This window comes from Amphiprion ocellaris, chromosome 3 (genome assembly GCF_022539595.1).
Source record: "Amphiprion ocellaris isolate individual 3 ecotype Okinawa chromosome 3, ASM2253959v1, whole genome shotgun sequence".
In the NCBI taxonomy this organism is placed as follows: Eukaryota; Metazoa; Chordata; class Actinopteri; family Pomacentridae; genus Amphiprion; species Amphiprion ocellaris.
Genome location: NC_072768.1, coordinates 16913633 through 16941533, shown reverse-complemented (window position 1 = coordinate 16941533; position 27901 = coordinate 16913633). Strand labels below are relative to the sequence as shown.

Genomic DNA, 27901 nt, shown 5'->3' with positions numbered 1-27901 from the left:
GCACGTTTTTGCAACATGTTGAAAAATTGCATTTTTTTCCGACATAGTATACTATGGCGTTTTTTTTGCGCCAAAATTCATGATGATTTTTTTTTCAAAGTAAACCTTTCTGGAGTGTTTTTCATAGCCTACTTTACATTATTTCATCATATGGCACGTTTTCACAACATGTTCAAAAATTGCAATTTCTTTTTGACATAGTATACTATGGCGTTTTTTTGCGCCAAAAGTCATGATGATTTTTTTTTCAAAGAAAACCTTTCTGGAGTGTTTTTCACGACCTCCTTTACATTATTTCATCATATGGCACGTTTTCACAACATGTTCAAAAATTGCATTTTTTTTCGACATAGTATACTACGGCGTTTTTTTTGCGCCAAAATTCATGATGATTTTTTTTTCAAAGTAAACCTTTCTGGAGTGTTTTTCATAGCCTACTTTACATTATTTCATCATATGGCACGTTTTCACAACATGTTCAAAAATTGCAATTTCTTTTTGACATAGTATACTATGGCGTTTTTTTTGCGCCAAAATTCATGATGATTTTTTTTTTTCAAAGTAAACCTTTCTGGAGTGTTTTTCATAGCCTACTTTACATTACTTCATCATATGGCACGTTTTCACAACATGTTGAAAAATTGCATTTTTTATTCGACATAGGATACTATGGCGTTTTTTGCGCCAACATTCATGATGATTTTTTTTCAAAGAAAACCTTACCATAGTGTTTTTCACGGCCTACTTTACATTATTTCATCATATGGCACGATTTTAAAACATGTTGAAAAATTGCATTTTTTTTCGACATAGTATACTATGGCGTTTTTTTTGAGCCAAAATTCATGATGATTTTTTTTTCAAAGTAAACCTTTCTGGAGTGTTTTTCATAGCCTACTTTACATTATTTCATCATATGGCACGTTTTCACAACATGTTCAAAAATTGCAATTTCTTTTCGACATAGTATACTATGGCGTTTTTTTTGCGCCAAAATTCATGATGATTTTTTTTTCAAAGTAAACCTTTCTGGAGTGTTTTTCATAGCCTACTTTACATTATTTCATCATATGGCACGTTTTCACAACATGTTGAAAAATCGAATTTTTTTTTCGACATAGGATACTATGGCGTTTTTTGCGCCAACATTCATGATGATTTTTTTTCAAAGAAAACCTTACCATAGTGTTTTTCACGGCCTACTTTACATTATTTCATCATATGGCACGATTTTAAAACATGTTGAAAAATGGCATTTTTTTTCGACATAGTATACTATGGCGTTTTTTTTGAGCCAAAATTCATGATGATTTTTTTTTCAAAGAAAACCTTTCTAGAGTGTTTTTCACGGCCTACTTTGCATTATTTCATCATATGGCACGTTTTCACAACATGTTGAAAAATCGCAATTTCTTTTCGACATAGTATACTATGGCGTTTTTTTTTGCGCCAAAATTCATGATGTTTGTTTTTTCAAAGAAAACCTTTCTGGAGTGTTTTTCACGGCCTACTTTACATTATTTCATCATTTGGCACGTTTTTACAGCATGTTGAAAAATCACATTTTTTTTTCCGACATAGTATACTATGGCGTTTTTTTTGCGCCAAAATTCATGATGATTTTTTTTTCAAAGTAAACCTTTCTGGAGTGTTTTTCATAGCCTACCTTACATTATTTCATCATATGGCACGTTTTACAACATGTTGAAAATTGGCAATTTCTTTTCGACATAGTATACTATGACGTTTTTAGAGCGACATGCTATACTACGACGTTTTAAGATCGACATGCTATGGTATGACGTTTTTAGAGCGACATGCTATGCTATGACGTTTTTAGAGTGACATGCTATACTGTGACATTTTAGAGCGACATGCTATACTATGACGTTTTTTGGGCGACATGCTATACTCTGACATTTGTTGGGTGACATGCTATACTACGACGTTTTTAGAGCAACATGCTATCTTTCTGGAGTGTTTTTCACGGCCTCCTTTACATTATTTCATCATATGGCACGTTTTGACAACATGTTGAAAAATCGCATTTTTTCTTCGACATAATATACTATGGCATTTTTTTTGTGCCAAAATTCATGATGATTTTTTTTTTCAAAGAAAACCTTTCTGGAGTGTTTTTCACGGCCTACTTTACATTGTTTCATCATTTGGCACGTTTTTACAACATGTTGAAAAATCACATTTTTTTTGACATAGTATACTCTGGCGTGTTTTTTGCGCCAAAATTCATGATTTTTTTTCAAAGAAAACCTTTCTGGAGTGTTTTTCACAGCCTCCTTTACATTATTTCATCATTTGGCACGTTTTTACATGTTGAAAAATCCCATTTTTTATTCGACATAGGACACTATGGCTTTTTTAGTGCCAAAATTCATGATGACTTTTTTTTCAAAGAAAACCTTTCTGGAGTGTTTTTCACGGCCTACTTTCCATTATTTCATCATATGGCACGTTTTACAACATGTTGAAAATTGGCAATTTCTTTTCGACATGCTATACTATGATGTTTTTAGAGTGACATGCTATACTATAATGTTTTTAGAGCGACAAGTTATACCATGATGTTTTTTGGACGACATGCTATACTATGACGTTTTTTGGGTGACATGCTGTACTATGACGTTTGTTGGGCGACACTCTATACTATGGGCTTTTTAAATTGACATAGTATGACATTTTTTTTGTTTGAATTGTTTTTGTTTTTTAGCAACATAAGAATTTGAACAGTTTTAAAAATTACTATACATTTACTTGTGCAATGAAATATTATTCTGTGGCATTTTTTAGACGACACTGATGTTTTCTTGAAAAACATACTATTTTGACAATATACTGCACTATGACATTTTTTTAACCACATATCATACATGACAATTTTAGGCAACATCCTATTATTTTGCACTTTTTGAACCACATAATAATCAGTTGGGTTTTCTTGCCGACATGCTATACTATGAACTACAGGCCATACTATGTTATTCTTGAAAAGCATACTATATTTGGACATTTTCTGAACTACATCCTATACTATGGCATTATATACAGAGTGCTTTGGTTACATGTTGATTTATAATCTAGATTATTTTCTGTTTTGTTTTTTGACGGGATTACCACAGACTTGACCGTGAACACCGTTGACACCCACCCGAGGGAGACGCTGCCTAAGATCTCAAGGCTGCTTCGTCGTGGTCTTTCTGGTCCTGCTCCAGAACGTCTTCATCAACTACGTCTTCTTTTGAAGAGGCCCTCAGATGCTGCAATCTCTGACCTTAAGGAGGAACTGCTACTTTCACTCTGTAACGAGACAGCGGTTATTTTAAAGACCCAGCTCCTGGCGGCTTTGAGTGAAAGTTTAACACCCATCAAAACAGAACTACAGACAGTTAAATCTGAGCTGTCGGTCAGAATTTCAAACATCAAGTCTGACCCAGCTGCACTAAAGCATGCTGTGGGTGAAACGGAAACTTCACTCTCCACATCACCGACGACATCGTCACACTCCAAAGCAGAGCACCTGTCTGCTGAACTTTTAAAAGTGGACTATAAATGTGAAGAATGTGAGCAGCAGCAGACTGTGAGCAGTGGAACAGATGTGATCAGAAAGAAGTCATTTTCTTTTTCTTTTCTTTCTGGTTGACTTGATGCTGTCAGATGCAGATGATGGAGCCGATTCTGATCTTTCAGGATAAAAAGCTGCTTTTCCTTCACAGACTTTTCAGGAAATTATTCTCTCAGGTTTTCTCTGCTATTTATATTTTTATTATCTGTGATTATTTCATTATTTCTTTATTGTAAAAATAAAGTTTGAGGTATAAAGACTCATTTAGTTATTTTATTCCTGAAATCTTTGATGTAGCAGAACTAAATTTCCATTTTCCTTCTTGTACTTCTGATACTAGAACTAAACGTATCTTCAGCACGGATCATCTGCTTTTAATGAATCAGCAGCAACATCACAACAACAAATGAGACAATTTCAACAAATTAATGAAACTCATGTCATTTAAAACTATCAGAGTCTGTTTTAGTGTCAGATTAAAGCTGATTACTGACAACTAGAACATAAACGTTACTGTTTTAATCACATTTAAGTTTCCTGAACGTTACATTAATGTCAACCAGCCACAGTTTTATGAACTTAATGAACCACATTACAGGAACACAACACACTTCAGCTGTTTACATGAAACTCAACACATTAGCTTGATGCTACGTTAGCTTTAATCAGACTACGACTGAGCAGCTAGCTCGGTTAGCATCGCTAACATAAAAGCTAAGTTTTACTATGCTAACTTTCTTCTCTGGTCAACACACTGAAACAAACTCCACCAACATCTGGAGTGCATGGCACACATTACATCTGACACTAAAGCTGCATATAAAGTGCATTAAAAGCGGCACCGATACGAAAATAAACATTTACTTACCGAACTATTAGAGTCCTTTCAATGTCTGCTGGTAGAATCAGCCGAAGGTAGAAAACTGGTTAAAACAAGCCAACGGGCAGGAAAACTGTGGAAAATCTTCTGCTGCTCCACTGATAAATAAACCAACAGTTATTATATCAGAATTAATCCAAACGAGGAGAGCAGAGTCTCTGCTGCCTCCTCCATAGGACCTGTCAATCATTCCAGACCGGACTGTAAATCAAGTAGTCCCGCCCCCTGGCTTCGCAAAACTTTAACGCTCTATAAAAAAAATCAATATTGATTTATTTTAAGATCGGCCAGCTGATCTCTCATTTTGACCATGAAAACTCACGAAAAAAAATTTATGTACAGTCTATGCAACGTACTCTGTTTGGCTCCACACTTGCTGATGACGACTTCCGGTCTCAGAAAATGAAAAACCGGACCTTTTTCGTTTCTGTCTCTTACTGATTTTATTTTCTTGTTATTCTAAATATAAAACGAAAGTCAAGAAATTTTTTTAAAAATCGTATATCCCTTTTGATCATGAAAAGGAAAAACGCCTTTTATTTCAATTTTAATTTTTGTATTTTAAAACGAAAATCAAATAACCACTCATTTTTTGTTTTTCAATACCCGTTTCAGAACGGAAAATCCAATTACCAGATCCGTACACGGACCGAGAACGATATCTAGAGGGTGACAAATACTGAGATTACGAGTCTGAGTTGATCTAGTGCGACCACTTATTTTAGAGAAAAAGAAAGTTTAGAAATCTAGCATTTGTACTTTTCACATATTTTAGTTTTTTGTTTTCTATATTTACATTTCCTTAAGGCAATAAGGCTGGTATATTGGAGTATCAGTAAAATTCTATAATTAGCCTATAAAATACAGGTCACATGCACACTTAAAGGATACTACTATAGTATATTATTAAATATAATTACAGTAATGTAACTGATACTCATTAATTTTTTTCAGTGTATCCAAAGACCAGACAATCTACAACCTTCTCTATCTCCTCACACAGACTTCTTAACAGCCTAAGTCGTACAGTGTTTTCAATATTCAAACGTAAAACACAATACACACAAAAGTAAACACACAAACGTCTTACATTTACATTCATTTATAAAAGAGAAATACAACCATACTATAAGCACACATTGTTCTGCATTGTTGAAATGTTGATAATGAAGATGAACCATCTCATGCAAACCGGCCAAAAGAAACACTGGAAGACAAATCACAAAACACGCTTCTTCAAAGTCTGGGTATGTGTGATGTTGTGAAATGTTGTTTTTTTTCCCTATAAAAACAAAATATCAGCAAAGGGATGTGCATTAACTGGAAAATGATATGGGAATGGTAATAACACACTGCATTACACCAACACTGGAAATGTTTCTTGTTCCATTAACATGACAAAGAAGAACTGGACAGTTTGCATTTACGAATTGGCCCATGAAGCTTGATATCTGTTTATTGAAAAGGCGATGAATTTAATTACCTCCGGGGGCAAGAAAGCCTGTCTGCAACATAAATATGAACAAAGAAGGCACCTTACACTTATTGGTAATATCTTATGGGGCCCATTGCATTGGATGTAAACCTGGGGGGGAAAGTTCCATTTTGTGACACCACATGGGATCAATGATAAAGTGTCACTGTAAAAAACCCCAACATATATTTACTCCTTCATTCACACTGACAAACCCAACTGCATCCATACATTTTGCCTGTTCAGGGCACACACTAACATTTCACCTGGTAGTGTTTTGAGCTAAAAACCTCCCCTTCCAGCATACAGTATCTTCAAATCTGGCTTTGTTTGCTGCTAAAACTCTACATTATTTCACCTGTTTCAGAGGTTCCCTATGACAAAACAGTAAATTAGTGCAAATGGGTTCTGTCAAGGTGAATTTTCTGACTGCGAGGAGCTCAGACCTGGATCTTTTTGGAGGCAGAGTACTTCTTGTATTTTCACATCAAAGTAAAAAATTGTGTCAAGGGATACTGGTGCTGTAAAGTCCATTTAATGTGTCACCGACTTGCCGTGTTGTACTAGTTCTCTGCTCGAGAACAAAAAAAATGAACTGGAAATCTAACAGGAGATAATTCAGAATTAATATCTCTGTGGACAACGAGAGGATGACAAAAGTGCAATACCTATTTTGCACTCGTACCTTGTTACACAATGAGTAAACACATTTTCACATTAGTAAACCTAGTAATACTCCTACTGTATGGTTCTGAAAATGTTCAAAATGCTACAAATACCACTTTCTTGTAAAAGATACACAATTCGTTCATATGATGCCAAGTTAAAATGGCATTGCCACACTTTACACTGGACAACACCAATGTTTGACTGATATATTTCAAAACGATGAATTTCTTTCTTTTTTTTTGTCTTGGAAAACTAAATGCACATCAAGATTTTTCAGAAAGTCTAGCTGCATGACTGTGACACAAGCAAGCAAGTCAACTCATCCCATCTCAGTCTCTCCAGTGCAATCAAACTCCTGCTCGGGTTGCTGTATTTGGCTTCTGTACTAAGCAGCCTGCGACACTAGCTTATTCAAACAGAGACTCAGTATAGAATGTAGACAAGCTGATTTTTGTTATTGAGAGCTGATTGAAAGATGGGGTGGAAATCAAGGAGCAGGAAGTTTGGATATCTTAAGGGCATTCAATTTCCAACTCTTAAAAAACCTAGCTATTTATCAAAATATATCCATCTTAGTGTGTGTTTGTGTATGTATGTGTGTGTGTGTCTGTGTCTGTGTGTGGGTGCTCTTAGAGGAGCGTGGACATGAGAAAATAATCTGTAAACTTCTCTCTTTCACTATGTGCAAACTGCATTGTATTGAGTAGAGGGAGGAGAAGTGGGAGAAGAATGCAGCAGGTTAAATTTGGCAGCGCAGCAGTTGAAGGGGAGATGACAGTTAGGTAGAGAAACGGCAAGGGAGGTTGCTGGTTTAGCCTAGCTCTGAAGCAGGATGGGATCCTCTAGCTCATGGAAGCCAGGCACAGAGCTGCTCTGGCTCTCACCAGAATCTGAATCATAGGGTGTGTCCGGTAGCTCCGTGAAGCCCCAAGCCAGCTGGTCATCCTCAAACTCGGAGCGCACATGCACCGGCATGTCGGCACAGTCTTCCTCCTCATTGGAGTTAAAGTCCTGAGGGATGTAGAGCATCTCGGGGTAATTGCGTGACACCAGGTCGCTGGTGGTGGCCAGAGACACCTTACGGAAGGCGATGAGATGCATGTGGGAATACTTGACGTATTTGTAGCGCTTGAAGCCCAGCGACTCCACTGCGACGCGCCAGCTGCGCATCATGAGGGCGTGGCGGTTTTGGTGGGAGGAGTCGGGCGTGATGATGAGCAGCAGGCCGTGCAGCTCCAGCAGCTCATGGGCCTTCTTGCAGCAGATCCAGCGCTGGTATGGCGAGGGGAAGTATGAGAGGAGCAGGGAAAAGACCACCACGTGGAAAAGCTGAGCAGGCAGAGCATCGATGGGGTTGTGGAGCTGGCGGAGGAAGGCTTCTACAGCGTCATCCGCCAGCTGGAGAGGCTGCTGGAGCTGAAGGTTAAGGAAGTCACACTTGTACACACTCTGAAAAGGAAATTCAGACAAGTCACAGTTCAAATGTGATCTTCTATACCAACGAACAATGCCAAGCCACTTATTTAGTTTCATTACTTGCAGCTGCAGAATGCAAAGCAGTTTTTTTTTTTTTTTCTGTTTTCTGCTGAGTTTCTTCCTCAACCGAAACACTGACACCCCCGTGAGTCATTTCTGGCGTTGTTTTTGCTTTGTAATGCAAGCACTTAGCACCCACGCAGGAAAACATCATGCATTTCATTTGTATTAACGAGGATTTAAAAACATGCAGTCAACAAAAGGTGAATGGATTGAATACGCACTCATACCTCAACTGCAGGCACTATGTCAATACCAACTGTGAGGAATTCATCAAACCTCAGGAAAGGGTTGAAGCAGCTTCCCACGTCAAGAAGGCGCATCTTCCCCAGCTGAGAGATCGAACTGTAGCACAAAGGTGAGAGAAGCGTCAGTGTCTACAGTTCAACATCAAACCAAAATGTAATACGTGATGATGAATACCAGCAGTGTATCATGCACAATGCAGGCAGCTGATACAAGTCATACTTAAGCCTTATAAAACTGCAGCAATACTTAGTTTATTTCACACAAACAGAAAAATCCAAACACAGAGATATCACTGCTTTTCTACATTAAATGACGGGGAGATTATCATGAAGTTTGATGCTGACATCAGTGTGTTTCAGTGACCTGCTTCACCACCTGTGAATTGAGATTTCTGCTTGTATAAACCCAAAAAATGTTGGTGCGATGCAGTGTTTAAGTGGTATTCTAAACAAACAAAGGCATTTAAGATAACGTTTGTCCTTCTGTTCACATTGCATTTACAAAATATCTCTGCGCTAACTTGGGTGAAACACGGATGCTCTTCAGTAAGGATGCACAATAATATTGGGATCAGCGAAGCTTCACCTAAAAAAAAATTATAAAAGCAAAGCTAATTGCAATCACAATATCTGTTAGAAAAATCACAATTATATATTCTCCCAAAATTCCCCTAGTACTGGCAAAGAAAGGCTTTAAGTTGAAATACTGCATTTGCCCAAAATGAACACTGACAAATAATCTTTGTAAAAGTTTACAGTGATGTTTGAAAATGCAACTTCAAAATAAATCAGGCATCTTTTACATTTACATGTGTACATTTGAAAAGCATTGTAAGGTGGTCCCTTGTTCCAGACCACCCAACCCCCACCCCCCTCCAGCCATAGACAAAAATCCGCAAAGTAGCGACCATATTTATTTTATTATTTCTATATATTTAAAGGCTTTAAAAACCCTCCCCACACACTGCAGAGCAACACTATGCGCAGTGATCAGATGTCTATGTGAAATGGACGAGGCGAGATGCTGAATGTTGCTATACACTGGAGACAGAGGTGACTGATGCTATGGTCGCTGAGCCAATCAGCGCCCAGCCGTACGCTACGCATTTTATTTCGATTTAATATTCTTTTAATATGTTTTAATTATTACTTTTTATATATATTTTTATATTGTTTTCATTTTTATTAGGCTAGAAAATACTTATTTTACTGCAAAAATAATTTAAATAATGTAGCGATCACAGAGCCGGTAGCTATGACTGAACTGTTGTGCTGCAATGCACCATGGGAGTTTGGGGTGCGGGGGGTGTAAATGTCATTATCGTGGTTTATGTTCGTGTTACAGTGTTATTAGTGTTTGTGTTTTATTGTGTTTTTGTGGTTTAGTCAGCCTAGTTAGTTTGGTTAATTGTTATATTGTCAGGCCCGTGAGTGTGAAGTGTTGTGTGTTTGATTTCCTGCCACATTTTCCATAGTTCCTTTCAGTGTGTGTCAAAATAAAAGCATCTGCCAGTTGCAGAGTGCATAAAAGGCAGATATCCTCTCTCCAGCGTTGTTCAACACAGCTTGCCACATTAATAAATATAGAAAAATACCTATATACTACAAAATCCTGCAATATAGCGAAAAATTTGCAATATCAAATGCAATTTAGACACCGAAAAGTGAACCGAGATATGGCGAGGGACCACTGCACTTTACTTCTACAGCTTCCTGCTAGCCATCACGGTAACAGCAGGCATAACAACATATTAATTCCACTGCAAGAGAGACCTAAACATATGTACAAATATCGGTCTCAACATCAGCCATAATGAACTGGAAAATACTGGCATATCAGCAAAAATCCAACATTATGGATGTCTGCTCTTTAGATCAAACTACGTATTTATGTATTACACAATTTCACATTTTGTGTAATATACACTGTAGACTGTAAGACACATTATTACAGCCTCAGCAGGCACTGTGAAAATCCCTCTGCGAATTGATATTCAGTTCGTCTCAGATGTCTCAAATATATTTAAAAACTAAGTAATTGTTTAGGAGATTCAATAAACAAAACATTCTAATCTGTAAACAATCTTGCCTGGCTGAAATGTCCTATCCAGAACTAGCCAGTATTTAGTTGCTCTAAGGTTTACAGTTTGGACTGTGTCTATATAAAAATAAATTCTAAGCAGGTCTGAAAGCAGGATGTTGTGTTTAAGTATCTATAAATGGATGTACAGTAAACTACTGATACACAATTTTAAGGAAAATAGGAAAAAAGGTAAAACGGCTCCCAAAACAGACGTTTGCTTTCTTTTTGTGGGGTTTAATTAATAGTAAAATTATAAGTTTGGTTACGTCAGAATATTACATGCCCATAACATGTAAACATAGTAACGTATTTAGATTTTACGACGTACTGTATATCTACAACTGACAACGTTGTTACTTCAGCTTACCTGGGGTTGGTTCTGTACGGTTGGGCACTCACAGACGCTGCAGTCAGACCCATGGCAAGTGTGGCACTTTTCTCATCCTTTTCTAACATTCTTTTCATTCCACCATCCAGAAAATATTCTTGACAGACGCTGTGGAAGTGAAATCAAAATGCTACTCAAACTGCAAATGTGAAAGTGATGACAGTGTGTCACAGAAGTTCATCCTAAAGTCAGATTTCACCATCGTGGGCTTTAAAACTAAAGCTGAAAGACATCTGAACGGGTTTAAAATCAGTCGTACCTGCGACACCATTCGATGCGGCCCTCTCCTTCGCAGGTTTTGGTCCAGTGGTTGTCAGCAAGATTCTTCATGGCGAGGGCGTACTCACTCAGCGTCTGCTCATCCTCGCAGTGCTCACGCCAGATCTTGTCAAAGTCGCCCACTAAGGAAAAAATAAAACACAATTCAAATCAGGATAGAACTAATAAATAAATCAGCCCTCACAACTTAGAGTAATAACTTCAGACATTTAGTGGAAGCTCAGCAACTCATATCACATTGATGTCATATTTTTTTGCCTCACATATCTATCCAAAGCAAGAAGCAAACATTCACAACCTACTTGCCAGCTATGGTCGTCCACCGTACCAACGAAACATGACTGTACTTCTTAGAATAAGCTGCTCAAAAAGCTCAGCCCACTGTTGCTGCTTCAAAATTATCTACATGGTCACTCGCCTCTGCCTGTACAGAAGCAGAACAATTCCTCAAAAAAAAAAAACTACCTCAAACAGTCATTTCGTAGTAATAACAATGTCCATGAAACTCCCTTTAGCACATCTTCACAGCTGCTAAGAACTTGATAGCTTGTGGCATAAGCAAACAAGCTGATAAGCGAGAAATCCCATGACCAGAAGGAAAAACTCTACATCTGATTTGCAGAAATGAAAGGGCAACAAGAGGAGTGGTGGTAAACAGCAGTGCTCTGAAAGCATGACCACTGTGATTCAATGCCAAGCCTTCCAGATCATGCTTTACTTATTAACCAATCAGGAGGTTTGCTCGCAGGACAACTTCTTTGTGCTATTTTATTCTCCAAAACAACCAACTGCTCTCTCCTATGCTGAATATTTCCAGATTTATATTTGCTATATTCAAAACACGAACTGATCTAAGCTTATTTGAAAACAGGTTATGTAATGTCTTAAGGTGGGAAAGTAGGGCAGAGCATACACAAATAACAGCAAAACCTGACCTCTTTATGCATTGCTTACAGCACAGCTAATACCAGAGACTGTGGCCATATTTTTCTACAGTACAACATCAAGTGTTTTAAAACTTTTTAAGTGATCAGTGTTTTCCTTCTGCTATCTGATTTCAGATTTGAAGGCAGTGAAAAGCTCAAATGTGTGGTTTTGATTCAGAGGCAGTCAGCTGAAACAAACCAGCCAGGCATTCAAGCAGGAGACAAGAATTTATGATATTTGTGGCTTCTGTGCTTCACAATCCAAATAAATCCTATAGCCCCTCTGCTGTGTTTTGTTTTGCAACAATTACAAGATGACTATAACCTATTTTTTTCCCTCAAGATCAAGATTTTTCACCAGTCATTTTGAATTTGTCTGTTTGTGTTGCCCTCCTACACAGTCTCCACAAAGACTATGCATTTCCTCACACAGAGAAAACGAGAGCGAGTGCAACAGCAACACAAAGTCGTGCACTGGTCGGCATGGTAGCAAGGTTTCAAACCCAGGGAACGTAAAACTCAAGCTGCAAACCCACATGCAGTCAACCCCTCTGTCAGCACTGTGAAGTGACATGTCTTTTAGCACTCTAACACATAAACATCATACCTCAGGGCTGAGGGTTTTTCCCAACTTCCCATTTTGTATCAGCAAGACAGAGGTTTTGTTTTGACAGACAGCTGCCAATGAAATGAACCCTAATGCAAATCTTTGCTGCTGTTTCAATCCCTCAATCACAAAATAGAGGATGAAGCTGCATTCAGTTTAACTGTCTACATCATGAAGCATCAATTATGGTTTTGCTAACTTCCAAACTTGAAAACCGTTGATTGTGATCGACATCAGTCTGTGTTACCCTCCCAGTAAGCTGTCATGTTTTTTTTGTTTTTTTTTTGCTTTTTGTACTTCCTGAAATTGCAAAAAACAAGAATATCCACCCTAAGTTGGTATGCAAAGTGCTAGTTTGGACCCTAATTTATGGCCATTAAATAGGGATCATTTCCCTAAAGGTAGAAATGAAGATTAAAAACTCACACCTCCCTCTCAAAGGGCGGTAGTTAAAATGGCTTTCTCAAAAATTAGTCAATGATTTACCCCCTACAAACGTGCAAACTCTTTGCTAACGTGATGGCAGACCTCTTGACATACTATGGATTGGGGGAAAAAAATAGCAAGAAACAGCAGTAGACAGGGTTTCATTCATTTACGGTGCCATCCTTGTACTAAATACTTAATCAGAATTGATCCTTTTTGTTTTAACTTTGCATTAAGGTCAACTCTCTACCTTTGCTTCCATGACACTAGACCTTCCCCACCCGTCACATCCTTCCCTGAAGTTTAACAGTTTAACCTTGTGATTACATACATCACAAAAGTTTTGGTCTCATATCTTCAGTCAAACTCTGCTTATTGACTGTAAAATCTTCATCAGTGGATCTGTGGCAAACTTTACCACAGTAGCAGCTGTGAGAAATATTTTTGCACTTTGGCTGTCTGCTTCTGCATGACAGTAACACTCAGTAATAAAATTAATTTGGTTTTTGAAGTTGCAACAAATGTTTGCTCAGTCCACACAGTTATCTTTTATTGGCAACAGAAAGGCAATAGAGAGTCATTCATTGTCAGGATTGGCTCTCTGAGCGTCTCTCATTAGTAACCTATTAAGGTCTGGGCTGGGAAGAGAGATAACACATATTTACAGAAGGGACTCCTGTAAACTGTCACCAACACATTTCCTTGTATGTGATGTTATGGAGCTTTAAAGGCCTTGCATGCTGAATGCAACCCCCACTGCTGTCGGCTCCACCAGAACAGCTAACCAGCCTATAAACATTACCCGTTAGCTCGGAAGGGGAACGTTGGCTAGCACAGTTAGCTGTCTTTACTGGGTTATTTGTTGACGGAAGATTTAAGTTTAATCGTAAATTACGCATTTGTGAGCTAACGTCCAGAGTTAGCCACTCGGCTGCAGGGCCACAGAGAGACACAGGGGCCCAGCGAGGCTGCTTACCCTCCCTGTATTTCCTGCGCAGTTTTCTGTGGACGTTTTTGACGACCCCTGACAGCTTTTCCTGCTCCTTCTTGCACGGCGCTTCGTCCGGAATCGGAACATAGAACAGCTCCGGGTAGTTTTCCGTCTCCCCTGTCTCGACATTGTCCCTGGGGTCCATAGCACCGCACCGCCGATGCTGCCTCCGCCAGTTGTTCCCCTTTTCCAAGCTGCAACCCGACCGGCGAACCGGTGCACCGGCCAACAACACGCAAGCGGATTGGCTGACCGTGACAGACACGCCTCAGAACTGACAGCGCGTCGACCAATCGCAGGCCAGGAAGGTTGCTCGAGCGAACGTGCGTGCCGTGACGCGTTCAGGTGTGTCTGTAAATCCCACAATTCCTGAAGTAATCTTCAATAACATCACCAAATATATAGGTCAAAAATATATTCCGATAGTTTGGTCCTCTCCTCTATTAAAACAGCTTATTGGCCTTAATTGTTTTTCTCATTTTTATACACTCAAGTAATTCTTGAGCAATTAATACATAATTTTATACAGAACAGAAAATAATCTCTTTTTTAAACTGCTAATTCATAGGCCTATAGTAAATGGTTCTAATTCAATTGTTTTAATATGCATTAATCTACACAATCACATTGTAAACCATATAAGTTATCAGTTTTTTGTTTTTTGCAGTGATTTGGCAGTGATTCAACAACACAGTAAAGAAGTTTGGCTAACTGCCTCAGCAAGTGAGGTAATCTGATTAGGCCCACAAATGGGATACAGTCTGCCCAAAAGCTTTGGAGAGTGCGACTGGACATGATGTTTTGTCCTGTCCGGGAGTAATAGTGTGAGGAGAGACATTTGGAAGGCTTAGATAAATAACACTGCCATTAATATGACTTTAGAGCAAATTATTCAACAGCATTAGACACTGAGAACCTTTGAAGAGAGAATGCAATCTTCTTTAAACTAGGCCGAGAATTTAAAAGCCTGTGGAAGTAGTATCACTCAGAGGTTGTTTTTCTTCTCTGGAAAATGCTCTGGGAGAGCCTGATGGAGAGCATTTCAGTCTGGTATGGTAACCTGACTGTGGTTAATAAAAACAATCTACCGTTGTCAAGACAGCTGGGAAAATTGTGGACGGCCAAGAAAAACACTGCTGCTTACAGGAAAGCTCTGCTATTATTAACTACGTATCTTATCATTTTAGAATTTGAGGTTATGCATTCTAGAAGGCAGTGAAAAACACAGAAAAATATAGAAGAAACCCTTTCTACCAAATAAGCAATACAGTGATCAAACAGCTATAAAATACCCCCACATTAAAACTTTTGATTACAAAAACTATATTAATTTTTCTGGTCACACAAAGACAAAATCCTCACTCTGGTGGAACAATAGAATTTTCCAGTTTTATCATACAACACAATTGGTTAAGAGAATCTGTTATGAATGGTGACTGTCAACACAAAATGTGTACAGGTAGACCCAAAGTCAAAATAAAGCAAATATCTTTGATATTCTTAAAGATAATCTTAACTATAACCAAAATGTAATTTTTCATTCCTCTGCATCAGATTTATCTAGGACTAATTGTGTGTATTTGGTTTAGATAGACTCCATATTTTTAAGTCCATGCTCAAATGTAGTTTTCCTCGACATCATTGTAGTTGGTTAGTTGACAACATTAATATCTCTGGCCATGGACATCTGTGAAGAAGTCTTAGATAACAGAGCTGTTTATATATGGGTTCAGTTACATGACAGTAGAACTATGAGTATTTGAAACCGTGAAAGAATTCACAGTTTTCACATTGCTTTTTCCTAATTTTTAGTTGAATTCAGTGACACGTAGGGACATCTGTAATTGTATTTAGAACCTTGTTATCCAAACTGTAGTTCTAAATTCTTTCAAAGCCCTAGACAGCATGTAACTATTTCCCTCTCCCAAAATAACACGTAGCACATGATTGCTACTGCCTTGCTTCTTTAGTTGCAGACATGAATGCTCAATGCACTGTGATACTGTGTTGAGGAATGCAAATAGAATCTTACCAGAAAGCCCTACTAACTTTAATAAATATCATGGAATGTCATCATGTGACATATATTTGCTCAGGTAGTAAACTGAAAAAGAAATGAGATAACACTACTAAGGTATAGTTAATTTCATTGGTTCCCATTGCAATTTGTATGATTTTATTGTATTAATTTGAATTTACACTTGCTTATTAAGTAATATTGTGTAATATATTTTGCAGTTTGGATCATAAACCATTCATTTTTACATGTTGTCTGTCTAGATTCGCAGTCATCCAGGTCACGGTAATCCTAGGAGCTACAGGAAAAAAACAGCTGGACTCTTTTTGGTTGTTGAAGACGTTTCACTTCTCAACTAAAATGCCTCTTCAGGTCAGAACTGAAGTCCAGCTGCATTTTTATGAATCTCTTGGGACACTATACGTGTTAATATCTAATTAAATAAACATATAATGTCTCTTATCATTATATTTGTGAAGGCAGCACTACAAGTTCTTAATAAAATACTTCCTGGCTTTAAACATTAATCCATATTCACACAACACATTTGATTTATCACTGCACTCGAGTAATAAAACACCCAAAAAGAGGTCAGACTGGCATCTGTGTGAGTAGCAATGAAGACAGCTGGCTGGCTGCAGTTGCAGTAGCTATTAAACACCGAAGTCATTAGAATATGTAGTGCAACAGGTGTAGGGTTCAGACAGCATGTGCTGTTGATACTCACCCAACATAAGCTCCACCTACACAGCTAATAAAGATTAATTATTATTGCTCTCATGAGTTGTGTTGTGAGGACAACACCTATCACTTCAGGTCGCATAACAGGGTAATGTCATGTTTAAAACCTAACAAATTACATAAATGGACAAAAGACAAGTGTTTCAAAATGTTGAACATGACAGTCCTATTTAAAACACCTTGCTTTAAGTAGGACTATCAGAAGACCATGATGGCTTGTATCTACAAACCTCAAGAACAGATTTCTAGTTCATAAAAAGATATTTGCGGAAAACAAAAAGTTGAACATAAACTGTCCCTGAAGGCTATTATTTGAATGGTTACAATAAGAAGTATAAGGGTACAGAAAGGGCAATAATTCTCACTGTGCAAACTGTCTGACTTGTGGAAAATGTTACTGTTTCTTTTCAAAATAGAGTGGTAATCCTCACAGTGGATTGCCCTGAAGCCTCCTGGCGATTTCATTACTGCAGCTGTGTTCAGCTCACACAGCTAAAAGCCAAAGTTGAAAATAGGGAGGATGAACTACGTGCTATAGCTACAAGTGACTTGATGTCACTCTGTGTTCATTCATGCACAGACAAAAATACTCACCTATTTTGAATGGACATTGGAAGCTGTTAAAGAGCAGACTGCGTCATCAGGTTCACTGTTGTGGAGAAACGCTAAAGTATGTCACAAGTGAACATGACTTCTCCCAATGTTTGCTCTTTAGTTGGACCAGCAACATCCTTAAAAGAAGTCTGGTCATTTTGACTAAAGAAAAACATAAAAATAAGGACAGAGCAAAAGAGTGAATTATGCTTTAAAAAATCTGGTCTCTTTAGTAAAGAGTAAATGGTTTTGAGGATGTGTAGTGAAAACAGCAAACACAAGCTGATACTTGTGTTAGTCAGCCTGATGCCAAACATATTTTAAAACTGATAACTGGTGATAACAAGATACTCGATTTGATCAGAATGCAGCCAAAGATAAAATAAACATTTCAACACACCAGAAACACAAATAAGAACCCAAACAGTCACAATCTGGTTTCTGTGTTCTTGCAAAGTTTCAGTGTACAACCACAGACCACATTTGTGTTTCTTTTCAAAACCACCAGTTATTTGACACTCACCTGCAGAGTCTGAGTGGAAAAAATACTGCATAAGTTAACTCTGTTTATTTAGTAACAACATAAGGGATGGACACAAGAAAAAATGCAAGTCAATGAATATCCCTTGGAGTACCACAAAACCTGTCGTTAATAAATAGAAGGAATATCGCACATGCAGAAATCTGCCTAGAGCAGGTCGTCCTCAAAAACTGAGTGACTGTGCATGGAGGAGATAAGTGAGGGAGGCCACCAACACACCTATGAATTCTCTGAAGAAGTTATGAGCTTAAGTGGCAGAGATTGGATTGGCTGTATATACAAAAACTACGGCAAGTCCTTTACCAGTCAAAGTTCATGTGAGTGTGGCAAAAAGAAAGCACATGAGGGGTCTTTGGTCTGATGAGACCAATTGACCTTTTTGGCCATCAAATTGATGTCCACTGTAAAGCATGGTAGTGGCAGCATCATTAATGTGGAGATGCTTGTGGTAAGGGCTCTGGAAGACTTATAAAACAAATGCAATAATCTATAGAGGAACCTGGAGGACAACTTCATGCAGTCTGCAAGAGAACAGTGACTTGGGAGAAAATTAGTTTTCCCCCCAAGACAATGACCAGAAACATACAGCCAAAGCTATACAGACATTAGTCAGTGGGAGTGGTAGGAGTGGCTAAATTCAGTTTTTATATTTTTCATCAGTTGGCATTACTTTGTAGAAATCTGTTTTCACTTTGACACAAAATAGTCCTTTTTGTAAATGGTGGTCAAAAAAGTTGAATTATATTGACCATGATTTAATGTTAAAAAGCAATAAATGGGTAAAGCCTTCTAGGAAGTCTGAATACTTTTTTATGTCTTGTAATATATGCAATACATTGTCATAATCTGCTCCATTATTTTTTTTCTGTGAGCTGACTGCTGTTGTTATACCATACTACTATAATATATATACTATACTACTATTAGTAAACAGTAGAATCAAAACAGACCACTACATTTTTTTGTGTTGTATAATTCATTATTTTTATTGTAATGAGCACTAAATGTGTTGTACACAAATACTATGGCAGCAGCCATACACACAGCACACCGGTAAGTGTTATTTACACCTCATAAAGGATTAGCGCTCTGTAGAACTGATCAGTGTGAGCAATGTTTGACAGCCTGTTGGCTGAAGTGAAACAAGTTTTATATACAGGAAAGCATAAAGGAAATTGGTTCATACTCTGACAACAGAGAGTTACCATCCTCCCATAGGGAATATACTGAAGTATACTGATATGAGTCAAAATTAATGCCCGTAAAAACTATTGTATGATCTTGTTAAGTTTTCTGTCATTAAGAATTAGGAAAACATCAAAAGTTATGATTGCATGTAGAAAAAACACCAATCTACCTTCCTCACTCTACACCTTCTACACCTCAGAAATCCATTTTCAACATAATCTCTATCGAGACAGGTTTTTTCAATTTAATTCAGCCTATTTTGTCGTTTTTAACTGTTTGCCTGTCTCCTTGACAGCAGAGCCAAACCACAGATATCAAGTAGAGGCCAAAGCAGGCAAGAAAATCATAACGGTATGCCACAACTAAAAATACCACTAACAAGGTGGTGTATAACAATGTTTTTGAGATATTGCTGCAGGAAAAAGTATCTTTCCACCATGAAACATTTCTGTTGACACTTTCCTGTCCACTGGATGCTGACAGAGCGGTGATGGATGCTGTCTCCCCGTCATCATGATTCTCCTGAAGGTGGCTGAGGTGCTGTTCTTCATCCAGAGATTCACTGATGGACGGCATGGACAGCAGTTTGCCTCGGCTAACAGAAGGCCTTTTGCTCACAGTAAAACCTACATCTTTGTTGCGGTCCTTATGGGCCTGTGCTCCTGTGTGAACAGCCCTCAGACAGTGCATGTACAGCTCCACCTCATCGTCTGAGTCTGACTCTGATGAAGCACTGTCGTGACTTGTTTGGTCGATTTCAGGTTCATCCGCTAAAATGCTCTCAGCTGCCTCTGCAGTGAAGCATTCCTCCTCAGCTTTTGATCGGTCATGTGTAATAGTTGTGTTGCTTTGAAAATCGTCCTCCTTGCAAAGACGGATTTCAGTGTTGAAGTGTAGATTTTGCCCGTCTTCTGTATTTTCTTTGTCAGTTTCTTTCTCATTGACACCCTCCTGCTTGTTGTTCAGCAGAGCAGATAAATCCACTTCAGCCTCATTTTGTGCAACGTCTAACCTTTCCTCTGACCACAACACTTCATCTTGTTTGTCCTCTGTTACCATGCACGACTCTGCATCTTCAATTTCCACTGCTAGATCAACAACATCCTCCTCCTTGAACTCTGGATTCTCCTCTCTGTTTTCCTCCTTTGGTTTTATCTCATCCTCCAACTCCACACCTGCTTCAACTTCATCAATCAAGTATGTTTGAATTTTTTCCTTTTCCTCTAATTCCTTTTCTTCTTTCACATTTGCACTTTCGATATTGATCTCATGCATCTCTGCAAAGTATTTTTCCTTCTGCACCTCTGTCTCCTTTGGTCCCTCTGTTCTCTCTTCATCAGCTCGTTCTTCCTCTTCAAGCTTCTTTTCCATCTCTGTGACTTGAACATGAACTAATCCAGTCACAGTCTCAGCAATTTCTTCCTTTCTTATCCATTCCTCGTCCTCTAACCTCACGGCATTATCAGCTTTGTACTTTTGCACTCCTGCAGCTATGATCTCCTCCATAAATTCCTCTTTTTCTCCTCTGTAGTGTCTCTCTCGATTACTTCAGTGCCTGTTTTTAAATTAATTGGCTCATACTCCTCCTGATTTGTTAATATGCTATTTTCCTCCTCTTCAACCATCATTTCCCAGTTTTTGGCCTCAGTAATGACTGTCAAACAAGAAGCCACATCCTGTTTTGGAACAGCAGCTTCTGTTTCACAATGCTCTATGTCTTCCAAAGATTCTTCATCTTTGAGTCCCACCAACATGTCACCATGTCTGTCATACTCATTTATCGTTGCTTTTGTCATGGATTCAGCTACCACACCAATTACCTTGTCAGTGGGCTGTTCTGTTTCACCTTTATGTAACCTGTACGTCCCTTTATTAGCTTTTTCCATGTTATTAGTTTTATCCTGAGTTTCCAGAGATGTCTCCAGTGTTGTGAAATCCCTTTTCTCAAGTTCACGGCAAGGCACAACAATATCCTCAGGTTCTTTTTTAACTGAATTATCAATGTGGTTCGAATTCACATCATGTAACGCTTCCAATAGTTTATCCGCCTTTGGAGATGTGTTGGTTTTTGATATAGTCTCAGTCTGTCCATTTTTGTGGTCACTGTTTAGCTCCACACACTCCTCCTCTCCTCTTCTGCTGGTCTGTTGCTCTGTCTCTTTAACGACATGGTCACTCTGAGAAGGTTGAAGTAATATAAACGATGACTGTAGACTGATCTTGACTTCTTGTGTTTCACTTTCTGCAAGTGTTTCAGCAAGATTAGTTTCAATTTGTTTACAAGTGGGCTCTGGCAGCTGACTCTGTGGTGTTTCTCCTGTGATTTGGCTTTGGAGGTCAGGGGTTAGTTTGTCTTCCTGTTCTTCTCCCTGGAGATGTAAACTCTCAGTGTGTATTTGTGGATTCAACAAATCTTTATTTAACATGTTTACCCTCTCAGGATGTCCTAATGTGTCCCCTAGAAGAGGTGTTGAATTTTCAGAGGCATTTGTACTGTGGTCTGTATTTTCTATCCCAGTTGGATCTTGTGTAGTTTCTGCACAGTCCAGGACTTCATTTGCTGACACATTAAAACTTGTTTCTTGTTCTTCAGTAGGAGGACAAATTAGCGTGGCATTTAAGCATTCATGGCTGGATTCCTGATTATTTATCAAATTTACTTGAACGTTGTCATCTTTACTTGTAGCATCTGTTGAATCAATACAGCTAATCTGTCTTATTTTGGTGTGCGCATTTAGGTCTGCAGTATTCAGAGTAGCCTGTATAGGATTTCCCCCGTCACCTGTGCTCTGACTTTCACTTCCCACTCTGCCAAACACCTGATGATACAGTGGAGCCACCACAGTTCCAAATGTGAAGCTGTTGGTCTGGCTAACCAGGTTTTCACTGCTCACTGTTGCTGTGTTGCTGGTAGATTCATAACTTGTGCCTTGGTTCTGACTGCTTTCCTCAGCTTTGATGATAACGTCATTGATATTTTGCTGTTCTGCAGGACCAGACTCATCAGTTGAATGCAGCGGGCTGTCTGGGATATCTGTGACACTCTCACCTCCTTTAAATGTGGCTGAGTCAGCCACAGTGATGCTCTCAGATTCCTCTGACTCAGTGTTAGACATGCTGTCATGTGCTGGTGACGTATCACGTAAAACATTGAGGAGAGGTTCGCTGCACATTTCCACAGATTCAGAAACAAACTGAGAACCTTCTGTAGTGCTCTTCCCATCAGAAAATGACTGAACATCTATTTGTTTTTCCTTTGGGGTTTCTTTTTGAGCTGCCTGTTTTATTTCTGGAGGTGACTCTTCTCTTTCAGTGTCACTCGCTCCTCCATCTCTTTGAGCAAAGTGGTCCCTGACTCGAGCCATCCGTGCAGCTTTTCTGCGACTTCTTCGACTGCTGTTCTGTCTGTTCTCGATCTGAGAAGAGGGATAGATTAATGTCAGTCTGCTTGCATCATATGCTGTTTAAAGAAAAGGGTATGGAGTGACATTTAGGGTTGCATGTCAAACAGTAACATGTTCAAATTAAATAATGTCTTTGACTACATTTTTGTCTCATATGAGAGGATACATGATTGAAATTGGAAAGCAAAGTTTGCAGGCAGGCCAAATTACGAGACACGAAAGAAACACAAACAACAAGCATTACATGACCTTTACGTGCACAGTACATTCTGTCACGCTGGTAGGGCTCAAGCTCCAGTCATGTATCGTTCTCTCAGAAAATGCTCCAGAGGTCGTGTTAAGTTTTCTGTTCCTCTTGTACCTCATAGACATACCATGGTGTCTTTAAGTCCCCTTTAAAAGCTAATAATACATCAACCCTGTCTGGCCAAGGTTAGGAGTAAGTGGTATTATTATGCTAACGTGCTAATATTAACACTAATGAGGTGCAAACAAAACTTTACAGTTGTTAGCCAGTTTGTGTGTGATTTTTTTATTTTTATTTTTTATTGTACTCACCATCAATTTCTGTCTATGTTCTTCTGATGTTACTGATTGACCATCAAAGTTTTTCTTGGTTTTCATAGAGTCCACCTCTCTTCCACTGTTTGACACATCTGGAGAAAGGAGACATTTCACATGCATATTGTAGCTGGAATACTGCAGCCATTTTGGAATTATTTTTCACAAAATTTCCATATTTCTCAATCAGCAAAATGAATATTCACCTGCTGAAATATTTTCCTGTGATGAAGCTTCCGTTGCTGAAATGTTTTCCACAGAGGAGAAGTTCTGACTGTGAATTGATAAAATTGTGGTCAGACAAATTTAATTTGAGTGTCTCACATATAGTCCCCACCTAAATAAATCTGAGTGACTTGGTTCTCCTTTGCTCTATATGCAGGATTAGTGTGGTTGGATGTCACTTTACAATATCAGGACTATCAATGTTATGCATTACTTATAAAAACTATTACTATTTTGGTTAGACTATTATATTAGTTGTATGAACAGCTAATATTCTTTGAATCAAATGGCAAAAATTGTCTAGTCCTCTGTTCTATCATTATTCATAATGGAAAATTCTCCTGATTATGTACAATTCTCATAAGTAAAGGCATTGAATTGTCTCTTAAAACATACTCAGTATTGATCTTTTTAAATCCCTCTGACTGAACCACCTTCATATTCTCACCTGACAGTCTTTAGGCAGCTTTTCTTATTCACTTTCTCCTTCTGTGGTTTCTCTCTCACTGTTTTTATTTTCTGATGACAAAACAGCACATAGTTCCTGTTGTCATTGTTGGACCAGAATGTCCCCAGAGGAGTCTCATAACGCAGACAAAAGTCAACTCTGGCTCCCTGCTCTCCAAATGGGGGCACTAAGGTAAGCTTAAACGAAAAACAGTCCATCAGACCATCACTGGACCCAGGAACGTACTCGGCTAGTAGGTCAAAGTGGCTCGACCAGGTGTCCAAAGTAGTTCGGACATATACCGCCTTACTGAAGGAAATATTGAGGACACGGATAATTCCTTTTAGTATTGTGGTCCCTGGAATTAATTCGATTGCTTCCAACTCCACTTTCTGCTCCCGGACTTTGGCAAACAGCTCCTGAGTTGACCATGGAAGAGAGAAAGTTAAAGGTGAGAGGAAAAATTCCTCCACATCTGTGCCTTCACCCTCAGAGGACTCATATCCTGGCAGTTTGGGTACATCCCATGTCCCAAACTCCTTTACTTGAACCAAACTGAGGCCTTTGGCATCTGCAAAGGACACTCTCCTGGAGCCAGATGGGGGAGGTTCAGGCTCTGAGTCATCATCAGTGGCAGAGCTCCTTCTCCGTGGGAGAGGAGAGGATTTGGGCCTGATGCCGATGACCACGTCGCCTTCATCCTCGTCCACATCCAAGGAGCAGAAGCCTGGGACTCCTAAGAGGCTAGAGGCCCCAGAAAGGCTCGGTAGTCCCACGGACTCCATGGAGCTCTTTGTGAGAGTCAGTGGGAAATGAACTGCAGCGCTTCTGCTTCTGGCAACTGACATTCAACATGCTCTGACTTAACAGATGGAGTCGCGTTACAGATGACATTGTTGCGTGGGCCAACACTATAAATAGTCCAGAAGGGACTTAAACTATGTACAGTAGTCTAAGCCCAGGAGGAGAATATATCAACCACTTGCCTCTTTGATGAAAAGTTCTCATGTTATATAATCAAAAGTATAGATGAGTAATTATCTAGTTTTCGCACTGCAAAACTACCTCACTTTCTAGATGTTTTCTGGCCATCTTTGTTGTGTAACTGTACTAATTGCACCCACGAGGGTTGTAATGCTACTTGCACAAGAAGCATGAGATTTACACAGCAGCTATTTGGGTTTTGTTGCTGCTCCGCAGTGGGTCACATGAGGTCTAAAACAGAACAAATGCCCTTTGCATACTCTTTAGGCCACCAAAATAATTTCTTTTGACCAACCAGTGACTCTCGAATGATGCAATACCGGTGAAAGCCAAACACACGATTATTTTATCTGCTTATCACATTCCTGGATTTATCTGCAGAATACCAGAATTATGCAGTTATGAACTGTGTGCTCTTTCCTTTATTTATCTCACAGCTGTGACAAAGTGGCATATCAAGCCAGTCCTTAATCTTAGTGAATAAATAAAAAACATACTTTAACAGTGAGTAAGAATTTTGTATCTTAACTGAAGAATGGTGAGCAGTCCCCTTGTTTGGATGAGAGTAATATAAAAGCATGTAAAGGCTGTCAGAGATCATAATGATCTTGTCCACCCTGTCAGAGGATGTAGGATCTAATACAGACTGCCGTGCTGGGAAGTTACATTAAAAATAAACAATGAATACAGAGAAAGAAGGACCAAGACAACATCCAATGGAGACTTCATACATTAAAGAAGAAAAAGAAGGATATGACTCCACAGTTGTCTTTGAGACAGAGAAGAGCAGCATGACTGCCAACGAAACAACTGCATCAATGGTGGATGAGAACATCCTCACCAACCCAGCTAATACCTCAGACAACATTATGAGTTTCTGCTCCAAGGAAACGCAGACCTTCTCAAAGCCCTCACTCCCATACATTGCCCTGATTGCCAAAGTCATCCTGTCGTCCCCCTCCCAGAAACTCAACCTTAGTTCCATCTACAGAGCAATGGAGGAGCAGTTTCCTTACCTCAGGAGCCGAGGTCCGGGTTGGAGGAACAGTGTTCGGCACAACTTATCTGTGAACGAATGCTTTGTGAAGGTGAGCCGATGTGAGGACGGTCGGGGCCATTACTGGGGAGTCCACCAAGCTCACCTGAGAGACTTCCAACATGGGAACTTTCGACAGTACAGGAACCCTAGAGGGAGGAGGGAGAGGGAGCGGTATGAAAGGTGTCTGACTTGGATGGAGAGCAGCTGCTTCCTAAGAAGGTTCTGTGAGAGTAGATTTGAGTCTTTGGCTTGGGTGGAGCCACAATGCCCTCTGCAGGAACCAAGAAGGAATCAGATGAATTCTTTGGACTGGAACCAACCATGCTGTCAGCCTTGGAGCATCAGTGCAGGGTGGCTACAGTCCCCTAGCTGGATGAGACGTTGCTGTTTTCCAGAGAGGGTACCAAACTCATATGACAGGGCTACGGTTGGGAGAGGGCACGGCAGTCAACCTCTGACCTCTGCACTGCACTGCCGGGAGATTAATGACATGAAAGGCATGACAGAGTCATATGACAGCAGGTTTACAACACCACCAGCGCAACTCCTCAGGTTTCCTTGCTGCTGGTGCGTGTCTCCAGTCATCAAAGGGTTAATAAATCCAGTGCCCTACAAAGTCAACTTTAAATGTCACCCCTGAACTGCCTGGAAACACTATAATAAAACAGACCAAGGTGCAGGTGACCTGGAAAGGTTTTTCCTTTCGATGAATAAACACAGCAAATGTATATCATTTCTTTACTTTCATACAATGAGGAGGGCAGGTAAATACTAATCCAGTAGGTGGCAGAAAGTTACCTTAGTAATAAAATCTACAATTCAGTCATTAATTTTGTCTCAGGTCTTTCCTTCTAAGAGGCATTTTTATGAAAAAAACAGAGAAAATCCATTTGGCCACTTTGTCCAGCTGCACTAATTTAAATTTAAATAATTTACATAGCTTCATCTTTAAGCTGTATAACTCTGCTTTTTTGTTGTGTATATTCATCAAACATTTTGTCATTCTCATGCCATGACAACAGACAAATCATGAAAATGTGTGTGAGAAAAACTACAAAAGAATGTGGGGTTTTGTTCCTTACCTTGATATCACTCTTGTCTCAGCAAAGGACAAATAACTCCTGATGGCGTCTGGCCTTTGGACCTCTCCGTCTTGTTTAGCCATGTAGTTACACTCAACAAAAAACCAGGACGTGCATGATAAAAGTTGCCTTCTGAAAAGAAGAAAAGATGACAAAGGACAATTATGAAACAGATTTAAGACATGAATGAAAAAAATCTTTATAAACAAGAGATGATAATGCAGAAATGTCTTGCACAAAGGCAAAAATGATTCTAAACAGATTTAGAGTTATTTAAAGGGTTGTTTGTCAATGTGGATGGTTGAACGTCTACACTCTAGGGTGCACTGCATTTATCAGCAGACTAAATTAAAACACTTTTATTGGTTTTTAATAGATGTACTGATATGCTGTTCAAATAAAAGTGCAGATACAACTGTAAATAGCTCTTTGATAACAGTTTGACAGTTGTGTAGTTGCAGAGCTCTTTTTGTTGTTCAAAACTCTCTCATACTGCATATCTAAATAAAGTCACAGACAACTATACTTGTCTTCTCTACAAGAAAAAGACTTTGTTTTTTCATTTAAGACAATAAATGGTGCTTGTTTTGAGGCACTTTGTTTATATATATATATATATATATATATATATATATATATATATATATATATATATACACTGTGTGTGCACTATTGGATTGTGTATGTCTATGAATATCAACAAAGGAAAAACAATGCCCACATGAATTCATGCTGTAGAACAGGCAGCTGAAAAGCACAAAGTTATGGTCTGTCTATTATGTATACCATCAATTTACAATATACTGTATATTTTCATATTACTGCAATGTAAACAGAATGCTAAATGATACAAAATTGTAGAGAATAGTGTCAACAATGCAGCAAAAAATCATTACATCACATCACACACTGATAAGGTGACAGTAAGTGGGGAAGAACTGTCACATTTAAACCATTTTGAGTCCAAACTGCAAATTTTCTGTGGCTCCA

General features: G+C 38.8%; 2 protein-coding genes across 3 annotated transcripts; both read right to left on the bottom strand.

The window, feature by feature from the left end:
• Positions 1 to 5546: 5546 nt before the first annotated feature.
• Positions 5547 to 14312, bottom strand: bmt2 (base methyltransferase of 25S rRNA 2 homolog). Of its 2 annotated transcripts, none has more exons than XM_023286832.3 (5): positions 14073 to 14312; positions 11118 to 11259; positions 10838 to 10966; positions 8370 to 8484; positions 5547 to 8052 (listed from the first exon to the last, which is right to left on the bottom strand). In XM_023286832.3, the coding sequence occupies exons 1-5, from the start codon at positions 14230 to 14232 to the stop codon at positions 7420 to 7422; spliced, it is 1179 nt and encodes a 392-aa protein (XP_023142600.1). In that variant the 5' UTR covers positions 14233 to 14312; the 3' UTR covers positions 5547 to 7419. The 2 variants fall into 2 exon arrangements, with proteins under 2 accessions (XP_023142600.1, XP_035811575.1); XM_035955682.2 differs by lacking the exon at positions 14073 to 14312 and adding an exon at positions 11440 to 11751.
• Positions 14313 to 20399: 6087 nt separating this feature from the next.
• Positions 20400 to 24659, bottom strand: ppp1r3ab (protein phosphatase 1, regulatory subunit 3Ab). The gene is made up of 4 exons (XM_023286833.3): positions 23807 to 24659; positions 23340 to 23407; positions 23131 to 23228; positions 20400 to 22584 (listed from the first exon to the last, which is right to left on the bottom strand). Exons 1-4 carry the CDS (start codon positions 24652 to 24654, stop codon positions 20659 to 20661), a joined length of 2940 nt encoding a protein of 979 aa, XP_023142601.3. The 5' UTR covers positions 24655 to 24659; the 3' UTR covers positions 20400 to 20658.
• Positions 24660 to 27901: the final 3242 nt, after the last annotated feature.

What these genes read in the sequence shown, in the direction of transcription:
- bmt2 (XM_023286832.3), bottom strand. Translation starts at nt 14,232, where the DNA reads ATGGACCCCAGGGACAATGTCGAGACAGGGGAGACGGAAAACTACCCG. An exon ending in CGCATCGAATGGTGTCGCAG is followed by an intron (nt 10,967 to 11,117) that starts GTACGACTGATT and finishes TCACTTCCACAG; the next exon opens with CGTCTGTCAAGAATATTTTC. An exon ending in ACATAGTGCCTGCAGTTGAG is followed by an intron (nt 8,053 to 8,369) that starts GTATGAGTGCGT and finishes TTTCCTTTTCAG; the next exon opens with AGTGTGTACAAGTGTGACTT.
- ppp1r3ab (XM_023286833.3), bottom strand. Translation starts at nt 24,654, where the DNA reads ATGTCAGTTGCCAGAAGCAGAAGCGCTGCAGTTCATTTCCCACTGACT. An exon ending in AGCTGCCTAAAGACTGTCAG is followed by an intron (nt 23,408 to 23,806) that starts GTGAGAATATGA and finishes ATCAATTCACAG; the next exon opens with TCAGAACTTCTCCTCTGTGG. An exon ending in AACATAGACAGAAATTGATG is followed by an intron (nt 22,585 to 23,130) that starts GTGAGTACAATA and finishes CCCTCTTCTCAG; the next exon opens with ATCGAGAACAGACAGAACAG.